Source organism: Solea solea, chromosome 9 (assembly GCF_958295425.1).
Source record: "Solea solea chromosome 9, fSolSol10.1, whole genome shotgun sequence".
NCBI classification, from domain to species: Eukaryota; Metazoa; Chordata; class Actinopteri; order Pleuronectiformes; family Soleidae; genus Solea; species Solea solea.
Window position 1 is genome coordinate 22,180,129 of NC_081142.1, and position 22,212 is coordinate 22,202,340.

General features: G+C 40.6%; 1 protein-coding gene and 1 non-coding gene across 6 annotated transcripts in view; one reads left to right on the plus strand and one right to left on the minus strand.

The window, feature by feature from the left end:
• The window catches only part of nfic (nuclear factor I/C), a 42,653-nt gene that overhangs the window by 11,840 nt on the left and 8,601 nt on the right, over positions 1–22,212 (minus strand). For 2 of the 5 annotated variants that reach the window (XM_058637779.1, XM_058637776.1), the window contains exons 2-12: positions 16,475–16,645; positions 16,180–16,356; positions 14,042–14,225; positions 7,598–7,672; positions 5,646–5,720; positions 5,136–5,268; positions 4,399–4,520; positions 3,894–4,007; positions 3,624–3,781; positions 2,958–3,041; positions 2,568–2,751 (exon numbers count right to left, since the gene is read on the minus strand). In XM_058637779.1, coding sequence (XP_058493762.1) covers positions 2,568–2,751; positions 2,958–3,041; positions 3,624–3,781; positions 3,894–4,007; positions 4,399–4,520; positions 5,136–5,268; positions 5,646–5,720; positions 7,598–7,672; positions 14,042–14,225; positions 16,180–16,356; positions 16,475–16,645 — 1,477 coding nt within the window. Of the gene's footprint in view, positions 1–262; positions 352–2,567; positions 2,752–2,957; positions 3,042–3,623; positions 3,782–3,893; positions 4,008–4,398; positions 4,521–5,135; positions 5,269–5,645; positions 5,721–7,597; positions 7,673–14,041; positions 14,226–16,179; positions 16,357–16,474; positions 16,646–22,212 lie in introns of all 5 variants that reach the window. The other 3 variants (XM_058637778.1, XM_058637781.1, XM_058637780.1) reach the window with 3 other exon arrangements.
• trnar-ucu (transfer RNA arginine (anticodon UCU)) lies at positions 12,576–12,663 on the plus strand. The gene is given in 2 exon segments: positions 12,576–12,612; positions 12,628–12,663. It is a non-coding gene; the product is annotated as a tRNA-Arg (tRNA).

Sequence of the window (22,212 nt, forward strand, 5' to 3'; positions counted from 1 at the left end):
TCATAAAAGTCATCAAAATATCTCTGCTGACTTTGTCAACTCACAGAAACACGTGTCATGAAAATGAAGTTTCAAATCATATAAAATTCAGTGTGAAGTCTGAGACGTGATGAGAAACTGGATTTATGTTCCTAACATGCTGAAGAATCCATGAAGAATCGGTTCAGTTCTGTCATTGATTCTCCTCAGTCTGATGTGAAATTGGCGTGAACTTCACGTGAACTTGACGTGAACGTGACCGTTTTTAAACAAACATACTAACCTGGGCTTGGTAGAGTCCACCTGGGTCTCGGGGGGTGACTCCAACAAAGGAGGAGCGACTGGCAGGGGGAGTTCCAGGGGCCGAGTATGCTGAGGGTGTTTGTGGTGACAACATAAAGTAAGTCTCAGTAAGGCTCTCACAACGTCACGTGACTGATTCACTTTCATCAGGCACAAGTTTTAAATTTAATAAACAAAACAAAACACAGGAGCTACAACGACACCAGTCACGGATTTAACCTGTTTGATACAACTATGATCTGACTCTTTGACCTAACTCACACTTATCTGACTCGCTAGTCTAACTCACCTTGATCTGCCTATTTGACATAACTCACACAAATCTGACTCTAATCTGACTCACACTAATCTGACTCTCTTATCTGATTCACCTTGATCTGCCTATTTGACATAACTCACACTAATCTGACTCTCTAATCTGACTCACCTTGATCTGCCTGTTTGACATAACTCACACTAATCTGACTCTAATCTCACTCACACTAATCTGACTCTCTAATCTGACTCACTCTGTTCTGACTCACACAAATCAGATCATCTCTAATCTAAATCATTCTGATCTGACTCCCTCTAATATGGCTTTCTGAACTGACCCTCTGATTTGATTCACACTAATCTGACTCTCTTAGATATAATTCACTCAGATCTGACTCATTCTGATCCAAATCCTTCTGATTTTACTTTTTCTAATCTGACTCTCTCTAAATTGACTGCTCTAATCTGACAAGTGTGTTTTTAAACGTCACTTATAGTTGTTTTATTTTCTCCCAAGGACACAGTCAGATTAAATCTGGGAGTAAATCTTTGACAAATGTCTCTAATCCACTGATACAACAGGAACCTAATGAATGAGAATATAAAGGTTCAGGTTCAGGTTCAGGTTCAGGTCCCTCTCCTGTTTCCAGGTTCTTTAATTCTCTGCTTTGGATCAGGAAGTCATATTAAAGGTACATTCCCGGTAATTTCACTGGTTGTCAGCAGTGGTTTCCATGGGGATGTTTGGTAAAGATGTTGTGACATCACAAAACAAGATAATCATGGGGGATGACACTAGGGCTGCAACGATTAATAATGAGTTTGAATGTTTGATAAAATAAATAAAACAAGTTTCTCTCATTTTTCAGCTTCTTAAATGTGAATATTTTCCGGTTTCTTTGCTTCATGTAAGAAAGAAATCGTTAAAACTGAAGAACATCATAATTTTCAACACTTTCTAACATTTTATGACATTTTATGTACCCCACAACTAAATTGATGAATCAAGAAAACAGTCGGCAGATTAACAGATTATGAAGATAATCATTAGTTGCAGCCCTAAACAGGACAAAAGTGCAGTATTGTTCCATCTTCCTGTGCATAAATCCTAATTATCCTTTCATCTTAAAGCTGTAGCACGTCATTTTAAATATAAGTGACTGTCATTCTGTTACGTTCAGATCGTGCTGTTGTCACACAGTGTTAGATAGATTAAATCAGATTAGATTAGAATAGACTTTATTGATCCCACACTGGGGAAATTCACATGTTGCAGCAGTTAAAGGACAGATAAATCAGTATAGTACTTCTCAATATAGTGGTGTTTAGTTATTGCATTAAGAAAGTTAATCATTTTAAGTCATGATTTATGAACACAGGGCCGAAGCACATTGCGCTAGTAAAGCGAGAAATGGCTGCAGGTGGTTAAATTGTGACTGAAAATGCCAGTGTTTGAGTTTCAGACCAGGATTCTACTGTGAATTTGGAACTTTAAGTAGATTATGGAACTTTAAGTAGATTTTGGAACTATAAGCCGAATTTGGAACTTTAAGTAGAATTTGGAACTATAAGTAGAATTTGGAACTATATGTAGAATTTGGAACTTTAAGTAGATTTTGGAACTATAAGTAGAATTTGGAACTATATGTAGAATTTGGAACTTTAAGTAGATTTTGGAACTATAAGTAGGATTTATAAGTCTTTTTAACTGATCTACAGGTGGACATTGTCTTCTTTGATTCTTGTGTCGGACATCACGCTCATGACTCTTCAGTGACGACACTCTCTGACCAATCAGTGGCCTGCATTCTTTTGACGTCACATTTTAGTTTCGGCTCAGCTGAACCTCATCAGAGCAGGAACTAAAAAAACACCAGGTACAAGGTTCTACCACTGATGGAGAAGCAAATAAAACAAGTTGTGCTAGAACTGTGTAGTGGAAAAGCTCCATTAGTTACCTTCTAAACAAAGTAAGCTTGAGAAGAATGTAAATGCAACTCTTCGTCTGCTTTATGATCACAAGCACTTACTGGGTGACGTGGGGGAGTTGGCTCCCCCGTCAGAGGAGGTGGTGGTAGCCTTTGACTCAGAAGGCAGGGTCGACCTGGGGAGGGAGGCGGGGTTAGAAGCCAGGGAGGAGGTGGGTCCAGGCGGTGCCAACATCTGAGAGGAAATGTAGTGACTGGGCACTTTAATCTGGCTGCTGCCATTCAACTGTGGAATAAACAAACAAACAAACATGAGCTCCAGCACTGTTACGCTGCGAACCCGGAAGTCAGATCTGGGAATGATGTCACCCCGGAGTTTACCGGAAAAATTGGGAAAAACAGGACTATGTGTGCGACTGATTTACTGTGAACAAATACAACAGCAGTGCGAGCAACAGTCAAAGTAGCAGTGTTTGTACAAGTGGCAGCCACCTTGGAATCCCATGTCAGGGTTGGTAAGGTTGCTCCGAGTTTCCGAGTTGGAAATCCGAGTTCAGGAGGCATTCCGAGTTCCGACTACAAATGGAATACACCGTTAGGTTACACGAACTTTAGTCCTCAAGTAAAGTGAAAGTTTTTCCCATCATCCTCTGAAACGTAAGAGCTATGATTATGTAGCGGCAGCTCGTAGAGTGCAGTTTAAGCTCCACTACGCTTTTCCGCATAAACAAGCATTAACACGCTACGCTTAGCGGGGACATGCCCCCTTTTCAGCGTGGTAATATCAGGCATTTTCCTGTTTTTTACATTTCAATCCAAGTCCTCTTGCCGTTTATGAGCTTTTAAATGTTAACTTTTTTAAGCTGAAAAATCAGTCAAATCAGCCGCGTCGTCAGTCGGCCTGGATTTCACTGCGTTAATTTCACCCCACCAACTACCCCGTCAATATTCAAGCTTAAAGCGGCTTCTCTGAGAATATGAGGTGTATTTTACAAATATAAACAAAGATATTGCACATTTTTACACTTTCTTTGTATGCAGATGACACACACTAATACATTTGCAAAAAACCTGACAGGTGTTATTGGGTTTGTTCTTCTTTCAGTGCAAGAAATAATAATGATTTAAGTTAACAAGAAGAATTGTCCCTGTACTCACTGAGCTGGGGGTTTGATTGGCGGGGTCACAGGCCAATGAGACGAGATCTTTCAGAGGGTCCTGGGCCAAGTGAGGAGGGTAGCGGATCGCTCCGTGAGGGAAATAGGAGGAGGACGCGAAATGGAGGGATGAGGAGGGGTGGGTGCTCCGAGACAGACCTGGACAGAGATGAAGAGAGAGACGTCACATGTTTATGTGTGTGGATGCGTGCATTTTTATGACTGTGAGGAAAAACTCTGGAAAAAGTGTGCATGTGTGTGTGATACTGACCACTGTGAACTGCTATGACTGGCCGGTGGTGCTGAGTGAAGGATCCCATTCTTGGTGAGTCTTCCTGGGGAGACGGACTGTCCAGCTCTGCTTTCTTCACTGGAGGAGACAACCCTTAAAACACACAAAAAAGGTTTCAGTCGTACATACGTACATAATGGTAAATTATGGTTTGTTTTTGTGGTCTGTCAGCAATTATTTCTGGATTTTGCACCCAGCGAAATAAACATTTTAAAGGACCAGTTTGTGAGATAAAGATGAATTATTGCCATTTGGTAGAAATTTAATATAAAATAATAATGCTGATTTTTTTTTTTGTATAAAATCAGCAGATTGTGTGATTTATTGTTTTCATTACTATATACACACACATCTTTAGAGTTGAGTCATGATAACTGAAGGCTACTGTAGGTTCCTCTTCATGTGTGGAAGAGAAGAATGAGGTGTAGATGTGTATGTGTGTATGTGGCCTTTAAATGCAGAGTGGTACAGTGTCGTCTCTTACCTCCTTCCATGTCGTCAGTCCAGTTTCTGGAGCTGCTGGCAGGAGAAGACGGCGAGTGGTAATACTCTCCTCCAGGACTGTCAGCCTCCTCCTCCATGGAGCCAGACTTATGTCGCTTACTCCTGCACACGCAGAGATATTTTAGTTATTTTCTAACATCAGAAGAGACATTTATATTAGAGAAAGTGCTTTGACAGCTGATGTCAAGGAGGGTAAAGAATGAAGAATGTCGTTTGTAGAGATTATTGTCCACAAATTCATCTTTTTCAACTGTTTTTTGTAGTTTTTGTGTGTTTTATGTCCATAAAGTTGGCAGATTTTTGGGATCAGGTTATAGATTAGATAAGATTGGATGGATTAGATTAAATAGAAACTTCATTCATCCATTTGGGGAAGTTATCTTCGGTGAAATTCAGGTGCCAGAAGTAGGTGCCAAAATTAGCAAGACACAAAGAGGCGGAAATCATAGAAGAAAGTAAATGAAATTAAAATCATCCAACATCGAAAATTATAGAGCAATAGAAATGTGTAAAATATCTACATTTTGGCGACCAAAACCTGGTCCTAGTAAGGCAAGAACCTTGTTTTTGAGGAACTGGATTGAATTGTGGTTAGGTTTAAGGTTAAGGTTAGACATTTTTGTTTAGGTTGTCCAAATGAATGGAAGTCAATGAAGAGTCCATACATGGACAGCTGCATGAACCTGTGTGTGTGTGTGTGTGCCTGTGTGTATTTACCCGCTGGATGAGGTGCTCGCCAGTGATCGTCTCACACTGACCGGCTGGTTGACAGACTGGTTGAGGTCATAGGCCAGATGACCCTGGAGTTCCCCCACAGAGAAACTAGGTCCTACTCCTGTGACCACTGGAGCTACACACACACACACACACACACACAAAACACAAAACACATAAAAACTGCGGTTATAAACTAAGTTGCGACAGCTTTAATATCGTATTTATTGTACATGCTTTTATTGTGAAATGTAAGCATCCTCAGGGTAGAATGAGGGACATTTGATCAGAATGGTCTGGAATAACGTCCACTCCATCTGTGTCTATACTTGTGAAAAGCACCAGGGGGCAGTATACGTGACAGATACTGTGTATTCAGTCTGTCAGGCTCTGTGATTACAGTATAATTGTCTATTTCTCTGTCATTTTCCTGCCAACATGGAACAAAAAAGACTTTTACTTTTTTGGTGAGGGGGACTGTGGGCCATGTGATGAACAGGAAGTAACACTTACTTCTTGAGACTTGGACCAGCTCAGTGACACTGAAAACTCCTGATGTCACGAAACTCTCCTGGAACTCTGGACCGTCTGTGGAAACACGACAACGGACAGACACAGAAACCTTATCAACCACTGGTTGGAGGACATTTAGTGAAGGTGAGGACATTTTGTCTGGTCCTCAAGCTGGGTTAAGACTTGGTTTTAGATTTAGGTTAGGGTTAGATTAAAGCTTAGGTTTAGCTCAGAGATGAGTAAAAACAGTTTCAGAAAAGCCTTAAAAGTCAAAATAATCAAAAATGATTGATATTAAATGTAAGAAAATATAAATTAAGGATTATACTGTTGTTGTTTTGTTTTTGTTGGATTTTTTTGTTGCTTTTCCATATTTCAACTTTGCTGATATTCTGGGTTATTGGATTAAATGTGCAGATTAGGCCAAAATAAGACGAGAACTTCAGTGCATTCCTTTTCTGGCCACTGATTTTGAGGAGAAACAAACCAAAACAAATATTAATTCATTCATTCATTCATTCATGATTAAGGTAAGGGACTAAGGTAAGTAAAATGACTACGATTGCACGATAATGTGTGTTTATGAGAGAGTAAAACAGTTATAATTGCATTTATATACGTTACATAACTATTTGTTATGATGAATTAATCCCTCCGTTACTTGCTCTGTTAATAGATTTAGTCATTTTGTTCATAAAAATGGTCAAAACAAGTTGATTCATGTGTTTTTGTGAACTTCAAAATCATCAAATGTTTAGTCCACAGACCACAGATATTCAGTCTGTTTGTTATAAAGGAGCAAAAACTAAAACTATTCACTATTCACATTTAAAGGGCTAAAAAACTAAAGAGTTAAATCAAATTGATGGCTGAGTAATTAATGGATTCACTTGTGCAGATCCGGTCCATTGAGTTCATTCATGGTGGCATAAAATAATGGAGCCTTTGTTTGGTCTCAGTACAAAGTTTTTTTAATCGGAAAATCGTGTTCTCTCCGTTTCTTTCTTCTTCCAGAGCTGGTTTTGTTTTTGCGTCGTCAAACACTATAATCACGCCAAGAATCTCTCAGAACAGGAATTCACTCTCTCAGCACAAAAATTTTAGACTTTTGAACACAATGTATTCATAATGTTTTTTTAAAAATGAAATGATTCTTGTTGTTATGACATGTGTCTCTTATCACTGATGTCCACTGTTTTCGCTCTGTGACAGAGACAAAATAACCAGCAGGTGTTTTTAATGTGGTTCACTGGAGCTGGTGAATCAGTGAGCACACTGAGATCCACTGTCTGCAACAATTCATTGATTCATAATTTATTACTACATTATTTACATAAATAAAAACTATTTATTTGACATTTCCTGGTTTATGAGCAACTATGGTTTGTGGGAATCAGAAGACGTTGTAGGATATCATTATTTATCTCACTTTGAGGGTTTGTCATCATTTTTTGAAATGTTTACACAGCATATTAGTTCCTATTATCACCATAACACAGTGTAGGGTCTGCAAATCACTAATGACTTCACTTCACTCTCCTGTAGCTATTACTACAACATCTTTTTAGAGGGAAAAACATATTTTTTCATAATTTCTGGGTATTTTATTCCAAATATTTGCTAATATCATCATCTTAATACAGTGTAGTGTGTATTTTATTCCAAATATTATTTAATATTATCACCATAATATAGTGAAGTGGGTTTATAATAATTTTAAACTTCACTAGTCCTCCTGTGGATTATACTACATCTTTCTCATAATTTCTGCGTATTTTATTCAAAATATTTGCTAATATCATCATCTTAATACAGTGTAGTAGGTATATACTGATTTAGTCGTCACTTATCCCCTGTAGATTATACTTCAACATCTATTTATTGATTTTTTTCATAATGCTGGGAATATTGGGAATTTTTTATTGGGAATGAAAAATGAAAACACAGTTTACCCATGGTGGTGGTTCGACTGTCTTCCTGATCAGAGCCGACACCAGTGCGACCGGGACTGCTGCTCTGCTCTGCCTCTGGACACACAGAGACACAGAGAGAGAGACAGAGAGACAAAGAGACAGAGAGTAAAAACCAGGACATTTTTATTAACTTTAATACAAACATATGCCTGTTACATTCACATCACACAATGCTGATTCCTCAGTTTAGACCTTGTGTCGCACGGTGACATTCCTGCGCTGGATTTGTTTTAATGTCAAGACAAAACGTAGGCCACAGAATTCTACTCCTGTTGAATTCTAAACACACCCCCCTCCCTGCTCTGCTGCTGTATACACACGAATGCTCCCTCAGTGAGGTCTGATAGTTTTAAGATGAAGAACGCTACATTGCTCCACTACATTTCCTCTAACTCTCTAAGTTACTCAAACAAACCAAACTAAATCAGAAGAAGGAGAAGAAGAGTTGGTATTTTGGTCTGTATTTATATAGAGCTTTTCTAGTCTTGATGAACGGTTTTACACTATAGTTTTCACCCATTCACACATCTTTTTCATTCACCTTCACATGCTGCAACATAAGTGTCTTTGCTCAAGGACACTTTTATAATACTTTTACTTTTACTTCTATGACTTTTGATACTTAACTACAGTAAATGTCATAAACGTTAAGATTTTTACTTGAGTAATATTATAAAAAAGTGACTTCAAACTTCTACTAAAGTCATTTTCTGGTCACATACTTTTACTCAAGTATCACCTTTAAGTTTACTTTAAACAAGACTGGAAATTCTGTTTCATCATTTCTGTTCACAAAGAGGCAGAAAAATAAAATAGTAGCTGTAAAGAGTGCATCCAACAATATTCTTATTCTCATTCCTACTCATGCGAGTTCAAACGACAGCAGATCTGAGTTGTCCTCTGACTGAGTGTAGAGCTTGTGTATTTTTAATCAGAAACTCCTGTTTTTCTTTTCATGTCAAACTTGTTTTTCCTCCATTTCTCCTTCATTTCTCTTGCTTCAGCGCTGGTTTTACTTTTTACATTGTGTAATGTCATAATCTTGCCAAAAATCTCTCAGAGGAAGAAGGAGAAGAAGAAGAAGAAGCAGAAGAAGAAGAGGCACAATAAAGGCTTTAGGACAAAATATATTCACATGTTGGTGATGAAACGAAGCCAAGAACTTTCTGAGTCTCATGTTAAAACTGTTGAGGGCTTATTTATCTATAAGTAACATCATTCAGGGTCACCCACCCACACACACACACACACAATTTGTTTTTCCACCTCAGTTTTTCTGAATTCATGATATGATTTTACCGGGAAAAAAGTATTGGCTGAGTTTTCTTTTTTAATGAATGAGATAAGTTTTTCCATCCATCATCTACCGCTTTATCCTCCACCACAGGGTCGCGGGAGGTGCTGTGCCAATCTCAGCTGACATAGGGCGATAGGCAGGGTACACCACCCTGGACAGTTTGCCAGTCCATCGCAGGGCCACACAGAGACAAACAACCATTCACTCTCACACTCACACTTATCGTCAATTTAGGGAGTCCAATTTACCTAATCCCCATACTGCATGTTTTTGGACTGTGGGAGGAAGCCGGAGAACCCACACGGGGAGAACATGCAAACTCCATGCAGAAAGGCCCTTGTTCCAACCAGGGCTCAAACCCGGGTCTTCTTGCTGCAAAGGCAAGAGCGCTAAGCACTACACCAACCGTGCTACCGTGTACCAACGAGATAACTTTTTAAATAAGATAATTATTCCAGAATTTTCCGCTCAATGAGCTCTTGTTTCTTCTTGTAAGTATTTTCACTTTCTTTTTTTTTTCAAGAAATAAAATTTGAAAAAATCTCATCAACCTTTTCCCATCACAAATAACATTTTCCAGTCATAAAAACAAGGTAGGGGAGAGAGTATAAGTTTAAAAATAATATAACGAGTATATTGTTTGAAAAAGTCCTTGAGTTGCAGATCGTTGTGTATTTTGGAGAGAGTGAATGACCTTGACAAAGAAGTCTGCTGCAGCTGCTGATTGTATTGACCTACATCGCCTCCCTGAGGACAAAAGGTTGAACAGCCAGAAGTCATCCATTTTGGAAAAACAAAAACTCCTCCTAGCACGTTTGAGCTCGCCAGGTCAAACTCAGTCCATTTATTCTCGACAGGTTAATGATTAAAAGTTGTCAAAGCATTTTCTCTACGTCAAAAGGCGTGGCCTCAGGGCTCCAACAAAATTGATGTTAAATGGCAGGAAAACTACTTTAAAATTCCAATTTTTGAAAGTTTTAACGTAAACAGAACACCATGAAATTTCTCACTGTCATCGAATATGACGAGTCATTATAAATTTATTTGGTCTATTATTATTACTATAATTGTTATATTGGTATTGCTTTAATGAGTTCTCAGGACAAGAGCAGTCAGAGAAATCACTTTTTTCTCATCTTTCAAAAATCCACCTCTGAAGATAAATAAGTGTGTTTCCATGCGTCAGTGTTATATTATGTTCGTACAAATGTTGAACTTACATTTAAAAGCACACACACAATTACTGTGAACCAGGCTGCACTTAAACTACTTTCTGCTACAGCTAAAGTAAACATGACCGAATCCAAACCTACAATTTGTCTGCAGGGTGTAAGCAGTTTGTAAGCGGAGGAAAAAGTTCAGGATAAATGTAATAAACACACGTGATCATATCATCACATCCTGATGTTTGTGTCGTGTTCTTGTGTTTGAGTAAAGTTTAATGTCCAATTCAACAGATCGTAAACATCTGAATACACACATTCATCTCCTCCAGAGAGATTTGTGTCAATATTTTCAAACAACACTTTTTAATTTAAGAAATATTGCATTTTATTGTTTGAAAATCCAATTGTTCTTTGCGCTGTGGTTTTTTGTTTGTGGGCGGGCCTTAGGAAGCTGCCTGCTGATTGGCGACTGAGTTTTGGAGCGACAGCTCAATGGACCGGAAGTCTTGGAGTCGCTGTCTGTCTGGAACTTGTTCCGCGTCGACATCCAACAAAATAATATAATATAAATATCTAACGTTTATAATCGGACAAACGTTAGATATTTAAAATAATTTTGTCAGATGTCGACGGGAAAAACTTGGGGGAACGAGTTCCAGACGGACAGTGAATACATTTTATTTTCAGACATTTTATGGGCCAAACAAAAACTTCAGTACTCAAGAATCAAGAAATCAAGTTTGACCTAATTTTTGGCTTCTCCCACTAGGGGTCGCCACAGCGGATCATCCGCCTCCAACTTGTCTTCTTTGTTGCATCAACTGTCCTCATGTCCTTCTTCACAACATCCATGGTCACCTTCTCCATGGTCGTCCTCTCTTATCTCCAAACCGTTGAATCAGAGCTGTCCTTGGATTATGCTTATTTCTAATCCTGTCCATCTTGGTCACTCAATAAAAATCACAGCATCTTCAGCGCTGTCACATCAAGCACTGCCTGAATGCTCCTGGATGTAACGACTGTTTTTGTCATTTGTCAAAACCATAGCTAAAGGCGAGTGAACTTCAGCTCACTCTGACACAGAAATACAGAATGTGTGTGTGTGTGTGTGTGTTTTTGGGGGGGGGGGGGGTGACGTGGAGTCGGACACGCCCGGACGCACTCTGGATTTAAATCAGCGGCCACTGGTGCCGTAGCATGCGAGCAGTGCTGTGCCATTAAAGCGTTGCCTCATTGTGTGAGTGAGTGAACCTCCCACTGCTCCTGCAGCCGCAATATAAAACCCAGATGCGCTGTGTTTTCCTTCAGCTGTTTTTGGACGGGACTCTTAGTTACATTAAACATATTTATACAAATGGATTTCAAAGGACCAATGAGAAACAGGTTCAGCAGCAGCGGCTCTGAATTTAACTGTAAAATCGTTTTAAAATGCCCTCTGAAAACATTCTACAACCACCATGACAACATGAAGCTTCTTCATACTGTATTCTCCACATGTTTTCAAATTTGATTTGAACAATCACGCCTCTGTGTGATTGTTTGGGAAACACTTTCTTTTTCTGGTTCAGTTTCCTGTTTTCGTTCATGAGAGAACAAACTGAAACAAATGGTGAGATTTTTGTGAAACAAGTAAAGTTCCTGATTTTTGTTCCAAAATTAAATCATAACATCTAACGCAGGCATGTCCAAAGTCCGGCCCACGGGCAGATATAATGTATTTATTTCAGGCCAGGGAAAGACTGGGACACAAGATGGGCCGTGAGTCCTGGGTTCACAAACCCACCTGTGACAGACAGATTCATGCATTCACCTCCTATTATGATATCTGACTCCAGATGTGAAAGAAAGGCAGAATTGTTTCATTTGTCTGAAGAGACCTTGACACAAATGTGTCATCAAAGAAAATATTAAAGTTTTAGTGAATTAGATGAAGAAAAATTGTGATGGGTTAGGGTTAAAGGTTATTGGGCTTGTACCCAGAGGGTTGCTGGTTCAAATCCCTCAACAGATGAAGGGCTGAAGTGCCCCTGAGCAAGGTAACCAACCCCTATTGCTCCCCGGACATAGAGTGCTCAAATGAGTGACATTTGAGCACTACAACATTAACTCTGTATATGAAGGGTAGATATAATCAGCTGCACTCTCCTTACATTAATGCTTCATTGTTATTTACAAAAAGTTATCAAAAATGACCACGTATGATCAAATAAACATAAAGAAAACAAGCTCTGAGCTCGTCCTCGGTGTGGGGTTTAGTGCTGAGTTCAGCGTTTTTATGAGTCTCAGCACTAGAGAATTATTGTTCACGTTTCTAAATAATGAAGCCATGGAACTTCCACTAATAATTATATATGGGCTGTAAATTTAATCCATTTCTCAGCACGCTACGCCAAAAAAACACAAAGCAAATCAAGCGCTCCTCTGAACCCCTGCCTGACTGTGACTGCATGTGGGGATGTTTTTCTATCTGTATCTGAAAGACTCTCCAACAAGTGGCTCCGTAGCGCAATGGATAGCGCATTGGACTTCTAGGTATGAGAGAAGAGATTCAAAGGTTGTGGGTTCGAGTCCCACCGGAGTCGCAGCTTTTAATAGCAGCCCAATGTCAAGTGGAAAACAATTGAGATGATTCAAAATCCCCTGGAACAGGTCAAGGAAGAAAAGAAGAAATGATAGGTTAAATGCTAATTGCAGTGTGAAATAAAATCTAAATCAAATTCAATGGGAGCTGCTGTTGCTGCTCTATGCAGCTCCAAGTAACACGACGTTAGAGACAGAAAAACAGAATACGTTGGTGGTGAAAGACGGGCAGACAAATGTAGGTCATAGAGAATGCAGTGTCTTGGTAAGTCCACAGGGGGCAATAGACAGTCAACTTTATTTATATAGCACATTTAAAAAAAAAAGCTGCAGTTGAGCCCAAACCCACTGAGAAGGCTTCGTGGGAACATCCAGGAGTGACTGAAAAATCCCAGGTACAACTTTTAACTGGGTCAGCTGCATTTTGAACCTTGAACCTTACTGTCCACAACACTGTGTTTCAAGTGTAGATAGACATTTAAACAGTAAGAACAAATGTGCGTAACTGTGACTATATTAACACACACAGCGTTTTTAAACACAGGAAGTGTCCTCTCAGCTGCTTCCTTACAGTTAGCCTGGTTAGAGAATCAAATCTAGGTCTGATCACTGGTCTGAGAGACGCAGCAGCAGCAAAGCTAAAAATAACACAGCAGCCCACATCAACACTTTTAGTATGAAGTGCTGGCACACATGCACACCATGATCTCAATTCACTCGTTCATTCATTCATTATCTACTGCTTTATCCTTGCACATGAGGGCACGAGGAGGTGGGGCCACCGAAAGGTGGGCGTCACACGTGGACAGGTCACCAGTCCATCACACGAACAACACAACACGTAACTGGGATTGTCTCACATTAACATCTACGCTCAATTTAGAGTGTCCAATTCACCTGGGCATGGGTCTTTCTGCTGCAAGGCAACAGTGCAAGCCCCTATTCCACCGTGTAGCCCGAGTACTCATCTCACACAAGGCAGAGTAATGGATGGTTGGGTACCTTGCTCAGGGGCACACCAGCTATTGCCCTGTCCCAGGATTTGAACTCGAAACCCTCCGGGTTACAGGTGCAATTCCCTTCCACGTGACCATTGGCTGCCATTAAAAGCTGCTACCCCAGTGGGACTTGAACCCACAACCTCTGAATCAATTTCCAAACACCTAGAAGTCCACTGCGCCACAGAGCCTCTGAATAAACTAACATTTAGTCCTCATTTCCTGCAACTACCTGATACTTACACCTTAACTTGGCACAAACATAAAAACATGAATCAATAATTTTACTGTCATTCCTGCCACTTCTGTCAGAATGAGTGTTTTCACTGTGCGTGTTTTAATCCGTTTGACAGCACATTATTGACAGACAAATCCATCTTACCTCTCTCCTGGACGTAGTACGCGAGGTAAAGGTCGAGCTCTTTGACGGAGACGGAGATGTGTCGAGGCTGGACGCAGAGCAGCGGGTTGGAGCACTGGCCTCCCTTCACGAGCCGCTCTCCGTCTGTGCTTTCCAGTGGGATTCCTTTAAACAGGATCACCATCACCAGGTCCAACCTCCACACCTGCACAAAGACAGAACTTGTCACTACAGACAATAAAGGGTAAACGTGACCGTTCCCCTTCCCTTTACATACTTTCACACACAGACATCAACGCATACTTGAACGACAATTTCAGATTAAAACCATGACAAAACCTCAAAGCATCACAAACATTTGGCCTAATACCTAAGAATTCTTCACCACTGAGTTCGTACGCCGACTTTTTTACCAATAACATCGGATAATTGTGTAGAATCAACACACTAACGAACCACAGAGGCAGCGAGAGCGGAAATTACAAAGTAACCATGAGAATATGGTGCGTGTGATGTTGTCATTAGATCAGATGATACTGTAGCCTGTTATTTATGAAACCAGATGTCTGTCTGTCCTTCACTAATAATCCAATTACACGACGTCTGAGCTGCAGAACAAACACGTGATGGAGACTCAGAGGGGACTGCTGTCCGTGCAGCTGTGACTCACAGCGGGAGTTAAAGATCAAGATAAGAGTAAATCACCGTCCATCAATGGTTACAGTAACAATTGATTGTGAATGTGTCACACTGTCAGTGATAGCAATGACATGTGCAAGTGTCTGGATTAAAAGTCTTCTGACTGTAGAAGAACAGACAGATTAAGTAGGTAAGTGCTCATGTCAATTTGTTAACTGACAACACATGCATTGGTGTGTTTCTTGTATTTGTCGTCATAAACACTGATCTGGTCAGGACCATTGGTCCTCATGGAGATCAAAACCTGGTCCTGAAGAGCAACCCTGGTTAAGTTTAGTGCTAAAATACGGCTAAGAAGAGACGTTTCCTGCTAATCTTCGCGACGGTCCTGACTGATGCACACAGGCTGCAGCAGGTGAGGACGTGGACGTGTGTCTTCCTCAAAGCAGCTGAGATTATGGTCGTATCTACAGAGAAACGATCAGAAGGAAAACCCTAAGTGTCTTTGATTCACTGCTCTGCTCGTTACGTAGCATCTGAAAAAGAGGCACGTAGAAGAATTTCTGGTGCAACACCAACAAAACTGCTGACTGTTAGTTTCACCCAAGGTAGCAGCTATCGGGATGACATGATCACATATCAGGTGGTCACGCAAGACTATCGTGGTCACGCAAGACTTTCACAATCACATAAGACTATCGTGGTCATGCGAGACTATCGTGGTCACGCAAGACTTTTACGGTCGCATTAAACTATTGTGGTCACGCAAGACTTTTACGGTCGCATTAAACTATTGTGGTCATGCAAGACTTTCACAATCACATAAGACTATCGTGGTCATGCGAGACTATCGTGATCACACAAGACTTTTTCGGTCGCATGAGACTATTGTGGTCACGCAGGACTTTCACAATCAAATAAGACTATCGTGGTCACGCAAGACTTTCACAATCACATAAGACTATCGGGGTCACGCAAGACTTTTTCGGTCGCATGAGACTATTGTGGTCACGCAGGACTTTCACAATCAAATAAGACTATCGTGGTCACGCAAGACTTTCACAATCAAATAAGACTATCGTGGTCACGCAAGACTTTCACAATCACATAAGACTATCGGGGTCACGCAAGACTTTCACAATCACATAAGACTATCATAGTCACATGAGACTATCGTGGTCACACAAGACTTTCAAAATCACATAAGACTATCGTGGTCATGCAAGAATATCATGGTCACATAAGACTATCATAGTCACATGAGACTATCGTGGTCACACAAGACTTTCAAAATCACATAAAACTATCATGGTCATACAGTATGGGCAAGTCCCATCTGATTTGGAGGACAGGATACAGGAAATTGTATATCTCAAAAGAGTGATCTAAGGATTCTCTTTTCATCTTTCAGATAAAAGTCAATATGAATCATGTACATGGGTTCTCTCAGGGTTCTCTCAGGGTTCTCCAGTTCCAAAAACGGTGGTAGAAAATGTATGAGTAAACAGGTTTGTGTTTACCTTGTCGGCTTGTCGCAGACAATCTATGCGTCTCATTTTGCCCTTCTGGTCAGGGTTGGACAGGACACAACACGCTGCTTTCTTGCCCGTGACTGACAGCACAAAGTCTTCTCTGCACTCAGGTCTGATGTCCTTCCTTAACTTAGCCAGGAGACGACTGGCCCACTTCTGTTTCACCTGACAACAACAGAAGAACATATTTAGTGAAAGAATATTACATAATTTAGCTTGAAGACCAGTTTTTACAACCATATCTGTACTGTACTGTCTTTGGATTTCAGTTAGCTGAACACACCTCTGCCTTCTCTCCCAGAAGTTCATCTTTCACTGCTCTCTCCTCTTCTTTGGTCATCCTCTTCTCATGTTTTTTGAAGTACTTCCTTTTCCTGGCCTGGAGGTTGAACCATGTGTAGGCGAAGGCACGGACCTGGGGCAGCAGAGCCTCAATGAACGGATGGAACTCATCCTGCACGACAAAACACACAGACACAGACAGACTTAAGTTTTTTATGAACCAGGACAATCTGTTTTTTGAACTCACACACACAAAGTTTTTTAGTAAAGTCCTTCCACAGTGTTGACGCAAACTGTTACCACTTTTACTCCACTACATTTCCTCTAACTCTCTTTGTTACTCCCAAATAAAACCAGAAGAAATGGTATTATGGTCTATATTTATATAGAGCTTTTCTTATCATGATGAACTACTTTACACTACAGTTTTTACCCATTCACACACTGCAACATGGGCTTAAGAGTCAAAGACACACAAAGCCAGGAATTGAACCCACAACCTTCCAGTTGAAAGACCACTGGCCCTACCACTGAGCCACCATGGCGCAATCCTAACTCCGCCTTACTCTTACCTCTACAACATAAGTACATTTTATATCAGAAAATGACTTTTGATACTGAAGAACAGTAAGTTAAGTATATTTTAAGGAACTTTAGAGATGAAGTTTAAAAAGTAACTAAGAGTGGACACTGACAGGCAGGTTTATTTAAAGTTAGTCACGCCTCATTTATTCAGCAAACCCTCAATGGAATCCAAATGTCTTCTGCTAAACAGAACAAATCACACAGCCCCACTCAATAAAAACAAAGATATTACAGGGTGGCACGGTGGTTCAGCGGTTTAGAGTGGGGCCTCTCTGAGTGGAAGCTGTGTGTTCTCATGCCTGTGTGGGTTTTTCTTCCATATTCTCCAGTTTCCTCTCAAGGTCCAAAGACATGAGGTTAGGTCATTTGGCAACTCTGAGTCAGCAACTCGACACTTGAATTGTTGCCGCCATTATTTCATGTCAAAGTGAATGTGCTGAGTGCGAGCGGCAACAAAAACCAACTGTTCGAACACTTATTGTACAGCTTTGCACTGGAATGTGCACGGGAGTGAGACTCCTTTTTTCCACTGTGGCTCTGCACCAAAGAATAATAAACCTGCATGATATTTGAACTTCACTGCAAAGAAGAAAAGTCACTTCAGTTGGAAACTAAATTTACCAAAGTTATATGAAGACAACTTGGCTTTATTTAGTTTAAAAAAAAAACTAATTCATTTAGCAACTGAAGTCATTTTGTAAAGTTTGTCAACCTCTTTTTCAGTGAGGTCAGTGGGCAGCCCATGGCCAAGTGGAAAGGGAGCTTGGCTTGCAACAGGAGAGTTGCTGGTTTGGGTCCCCACCAGGTCAAAGGGACTGGGGTGCCACTGGGCAAGGGAACCAACCTCCCATTGCTCCCCAGGCTCTGCTCAGGTCTACAAAGTCTTTACCTCACCTTTCTGTCCCCCATTTTTCCTTTCACCACAACCTGTCTTGGCAGATGCCGCACATCTTTATACAAATAAAATTGAATTGAATAGTAAAGCATGGGTTTAATGATGGGTGGTTCTCCTACGGCGATTTGTAAAAATACAAACATACAAACACGCCTCATGACCTCAAACAGGGTTGAATCTTGGGTTTTAGGCTTGAATGTAGGACTGGGCGATAATGGCTGAAAAATAAAATCTCTAATTTCCTCACTCACTCATCTCCTACTGCTGCTTCATCCTCCACATGAGGGTAGGTGGGCACTGGTGCCAATCTCAGCTGACACAGGGCGAAAGGCAGCATAAACATGGAAACAAACAACCATCCACTCTAACACCTACAGAGGGAGGAAGCCGGAGAAAACCCACATACACACGGGGATAGAACATGCAAACTCCATGCAGAAAGGCCCATGTTCTGACTGGGTTCTTAACCACTACATCACCTGTGTGACCCCACACAGAACTCTATTTACAATTGTTCTCGACTACAGGTGACAAAGAAATTATTCACATTAACAGGTTTTCGCTCTCATTTGTAAATGTTTGACATTTTCCTTGAGGGATTTCCCTGCAACAAATCACCAGCTCCAGAAACATGTGTGCGATAACGAGCAGAAATATTACTTTCTACCTGCTTCAAACAATGTCCCAACCTCCAAGGAGGAGCTTCATTTTCATTAACAACAAAACTACAAATGCAAGTTCACCAAAGTGCTGTACATTGCATGTTTTCTTTCCTCCATAAAACACAAGAAATCCTTTAAACTGAATCATTTTGGTTCGTGGACAAAAACAAGACATTTGAGAACATCATCATTTCATTGATCAACTTTTTCAACACTCTCTGACATTTTATGGACCAAACTATTAGAGAAAATAACAGCAGACTAATCTATGATGATAAATAATAATTATAGTTGAAGCTCTAAAGTAAAATCAAACATTTAATCATCATAAAACTCCTTCATTGTACACATCTACGCATGGGTTTGTCTGTAATATCTTTTTTCATGCGTGTTTCTTCAGCCTACTATTATTCTCTTATTTATTTTATTGTGGTTTTGAGCTGTATCCGTTGGCCTGATGGTTGAGCCTCTTCAGCACCAGGTCTGAAAAAGGTGTTATTTCAGTTTATATTACAACACAAAGAATGTTTGTCCAAATACCAAAGACCCCTGGCTTTGGTTCAGACTCTAAAAGATTTTCTCTGTGGAATCTTTACAGTTTCCTGCTATGATCCCGGGCCCACGATGACAGACAGTTTGCTGTTTGAAAGGACAGGTAACCTAATAAGTAGCAGACATTGTGGCCTGTTGCCAGGCTTTGGCAGGCTCGTGGTTATCATTCCCGAACACACTTCAGCTTCCTGCTCTGGATGAGTGGAAGCACGCCATAAGTGTGGTTTAAATCCAAAAGCCGGTGAACCCAAGGTCACGCGTCCTTAAATGCACTGGTACTTACATGACATTTTAAATTTATGTGACGTGACACTGTCGTAAAGACACAGCTGCAGCTGAAGATCGTTTTTGTGCCATTTTTATAAGCCACTCACTCTCCCTGCACCAAAGTCCATAGAGAAAATCAGCAATTTGACATCACAGGATACAGTTGTTGATCCCCTGCTTCCTCCATCACTAAGTTCAAATGTGTTATTTGGTGACTTTGTTGTTTGAAATCCTCTGTTCAGATATGACACAAGTGACAGAAACGTACCACACGAGGCAGCAGTAGACCAGCAGCTACTGTGTCCCTGACACTTAAAAAATGTCGAGGTCATGGTCCCAATGCGATTTTTTGTTGTGAAATTCGGCGCATTTAAATTTTGACCCGCTCCATAGATGTTTGAAGGAAAATAATAATTTTTAGAATCCTCACACCACTGAGTGAGTGCTCGGACCATACTAATCAACCAATGCCAATTATAAAAAGATGGAAAATCTACCTCTGTGTCCCAGATTTACTGCTCAGTTTACACCAGATCTGGTTATTCTGACTGACTTCATAATTTGTACCAAAGTGAAGTCTACAGAATTTTCTAGGTTGCAAAGCTGTAGCACGTACGATTGATTTTTGATGACATTTTAATCGTGCAGCACCACCATCAGGACTGTTGACTTGCATTTGCAGCTAAGGAAGTTTTGCATGGCCTATGCACCAGAAAATAAAGTTTGTAAACCACCCACCTTCCTGCACCAAAGCCCATAAAGAAAATCAGCGTTTTTCTACAGCTGCCTCGTTTGGTACGTTTCTGTCACTTTCCTGTGTGGAGAGGGAAAGAGCATCAGACTGTCTGAAGTAATAACCACATGGTCCAGCAGGGGGCACTCTGAGTGCAGCTTGACCTCAGGGCAGAAAGATAACAGTGATGTTTTTATTGTTTTGCTCGGACAATCACGAGACCACAGCATCTAACATCTCGCGTGTGGAAATATTCCCAAGTGAGGCCGCGCAACCTTGACTGACTAATAACAAGAGACAGAATTATAATACAATGATGTAACACAGCTGTCTCTGCAAGTTATATAGCTTTCTTTTTCCTTTTTTTGTTACTGTTTTTGTATGATTGGATCTTGAAAATACTCTCTAAAGCGCTAAAGCCTGTGAGATAATGTGGCCTCCTCCTGACACGTCTAAAAATGCAGACCGTTGCCTCATTTTGCCCCCTCTCACGTTCTGTAGCTGCAGAAGAACTGATGAGGTCTGGTGGAAAAAAACCTCTGCAGAGACAGACTGAGACAGACAGGAAAGTGGAAACACAGCATGCACACTGATAACTCCAGTCCAGTTAACCACAGATAAACTCCTGAACACAGGGATCATGGCGTGTTCCTGCTGTAGTCGGAAGTAGGAATTTCCAACTTGGAACAACCTCACAAACCCAGACACCAGATTCTAAGATGACTGCCACTCACATCAGTTGTAAAAATACTTTGCTTCTTTTACTGTTAATAGCTCTTCTGTCTTGTCAGTCACACACTTGCTGTAGTCCTGTTCCAATTTTCATCCAGGTAAAGCCTAATTCACAGCTCCACCAATCAATGAAACACACCCACTAACGCCTCCTTTAAACTGATATAACTCACTTCATTTTAAGTGGTATTTAAAGGGTTTAAAGAAGGAACAAGTGATTTCCCACACACTGATAAAATTCCCCCAAAACAAAGTTCACAGCTGCAAACAGGGAAACTGCTAAACTCTAAGCAAGGTCATCTACAGGATACAGGTTTGTTTTTGTCTAGCAAGAGGAGTGGAATGGCCAGCGGCGCCCATCCATAGAGGGCGCTAGGGCGCCGCCACACCAGTCTCACGTGAAGACCTCCCACGGCCGAGTGGAAGCGGCCTGATGCCAGCAGACTCGCTGCTCGCTTCTATGTGAGTTGTGCTAACTTTACCAGCGCTTAATTGCCCGTTTCATCGTGGAAAAAGAAGCACCAAACACCTTTCTCTCACTGCGAAACAAGCCGTTTCATAGGCGAAAAGCTTCAGCTTCTTAAATGTGAATATTGTCTGGTTTCTTTACTTCATATAAACAAAGAAATCATTAAAAGTGAAACATTTTGGTTTGTGGACAAAAACAAGACATTCTGAGAACATCGTCATTTCCAGGTTTGACAAACATTGATCAACATTTTTCAAAATTTTCTGACATGTTATGGACCAAACGATTCCTGGATTAATCGGGAAAATAATATGAATGAAAATAATCGTTAGTTTCGACCGCGTGGTGAACCAACCTCACCTCACCTCGCCACGTCATGTGGTGACGTAGAAGGAGGGAGGCGAACACCAACGGAATCACATGGTTTCATATTTCCCATGTAAACATTAGATAAAGAACCACACACATGCAAATAATATTATACGTGTGTACAGTGGGTGTGTCCTCACCCGGGGTCATGTGAGTCACGTGAGTCATGTGAGTCAGAAACTTTAAACAAAAGATAAAACACAGCACACCCTGGCATTAACAGGCAAATCCTGCCTTGATGTGGCCAGACCATAAAAAATCAATACAGCAGTTACAGTGTGTCAGTTACAGTAGTGAACAAAGAAGGCAGTGATGTCAGTTTTTGCATCTGACATTTAGGCTGGTGAACGCACCTCTGCAGAGTCATCTGTTTAATGACTGTCGCTCACATCCTGCCCACACCCGACATTCGTAGCATTAGATAAAAGGGAAGTATATAGATTATTTCAAAAAATATCAATTAGATATGAGAGGG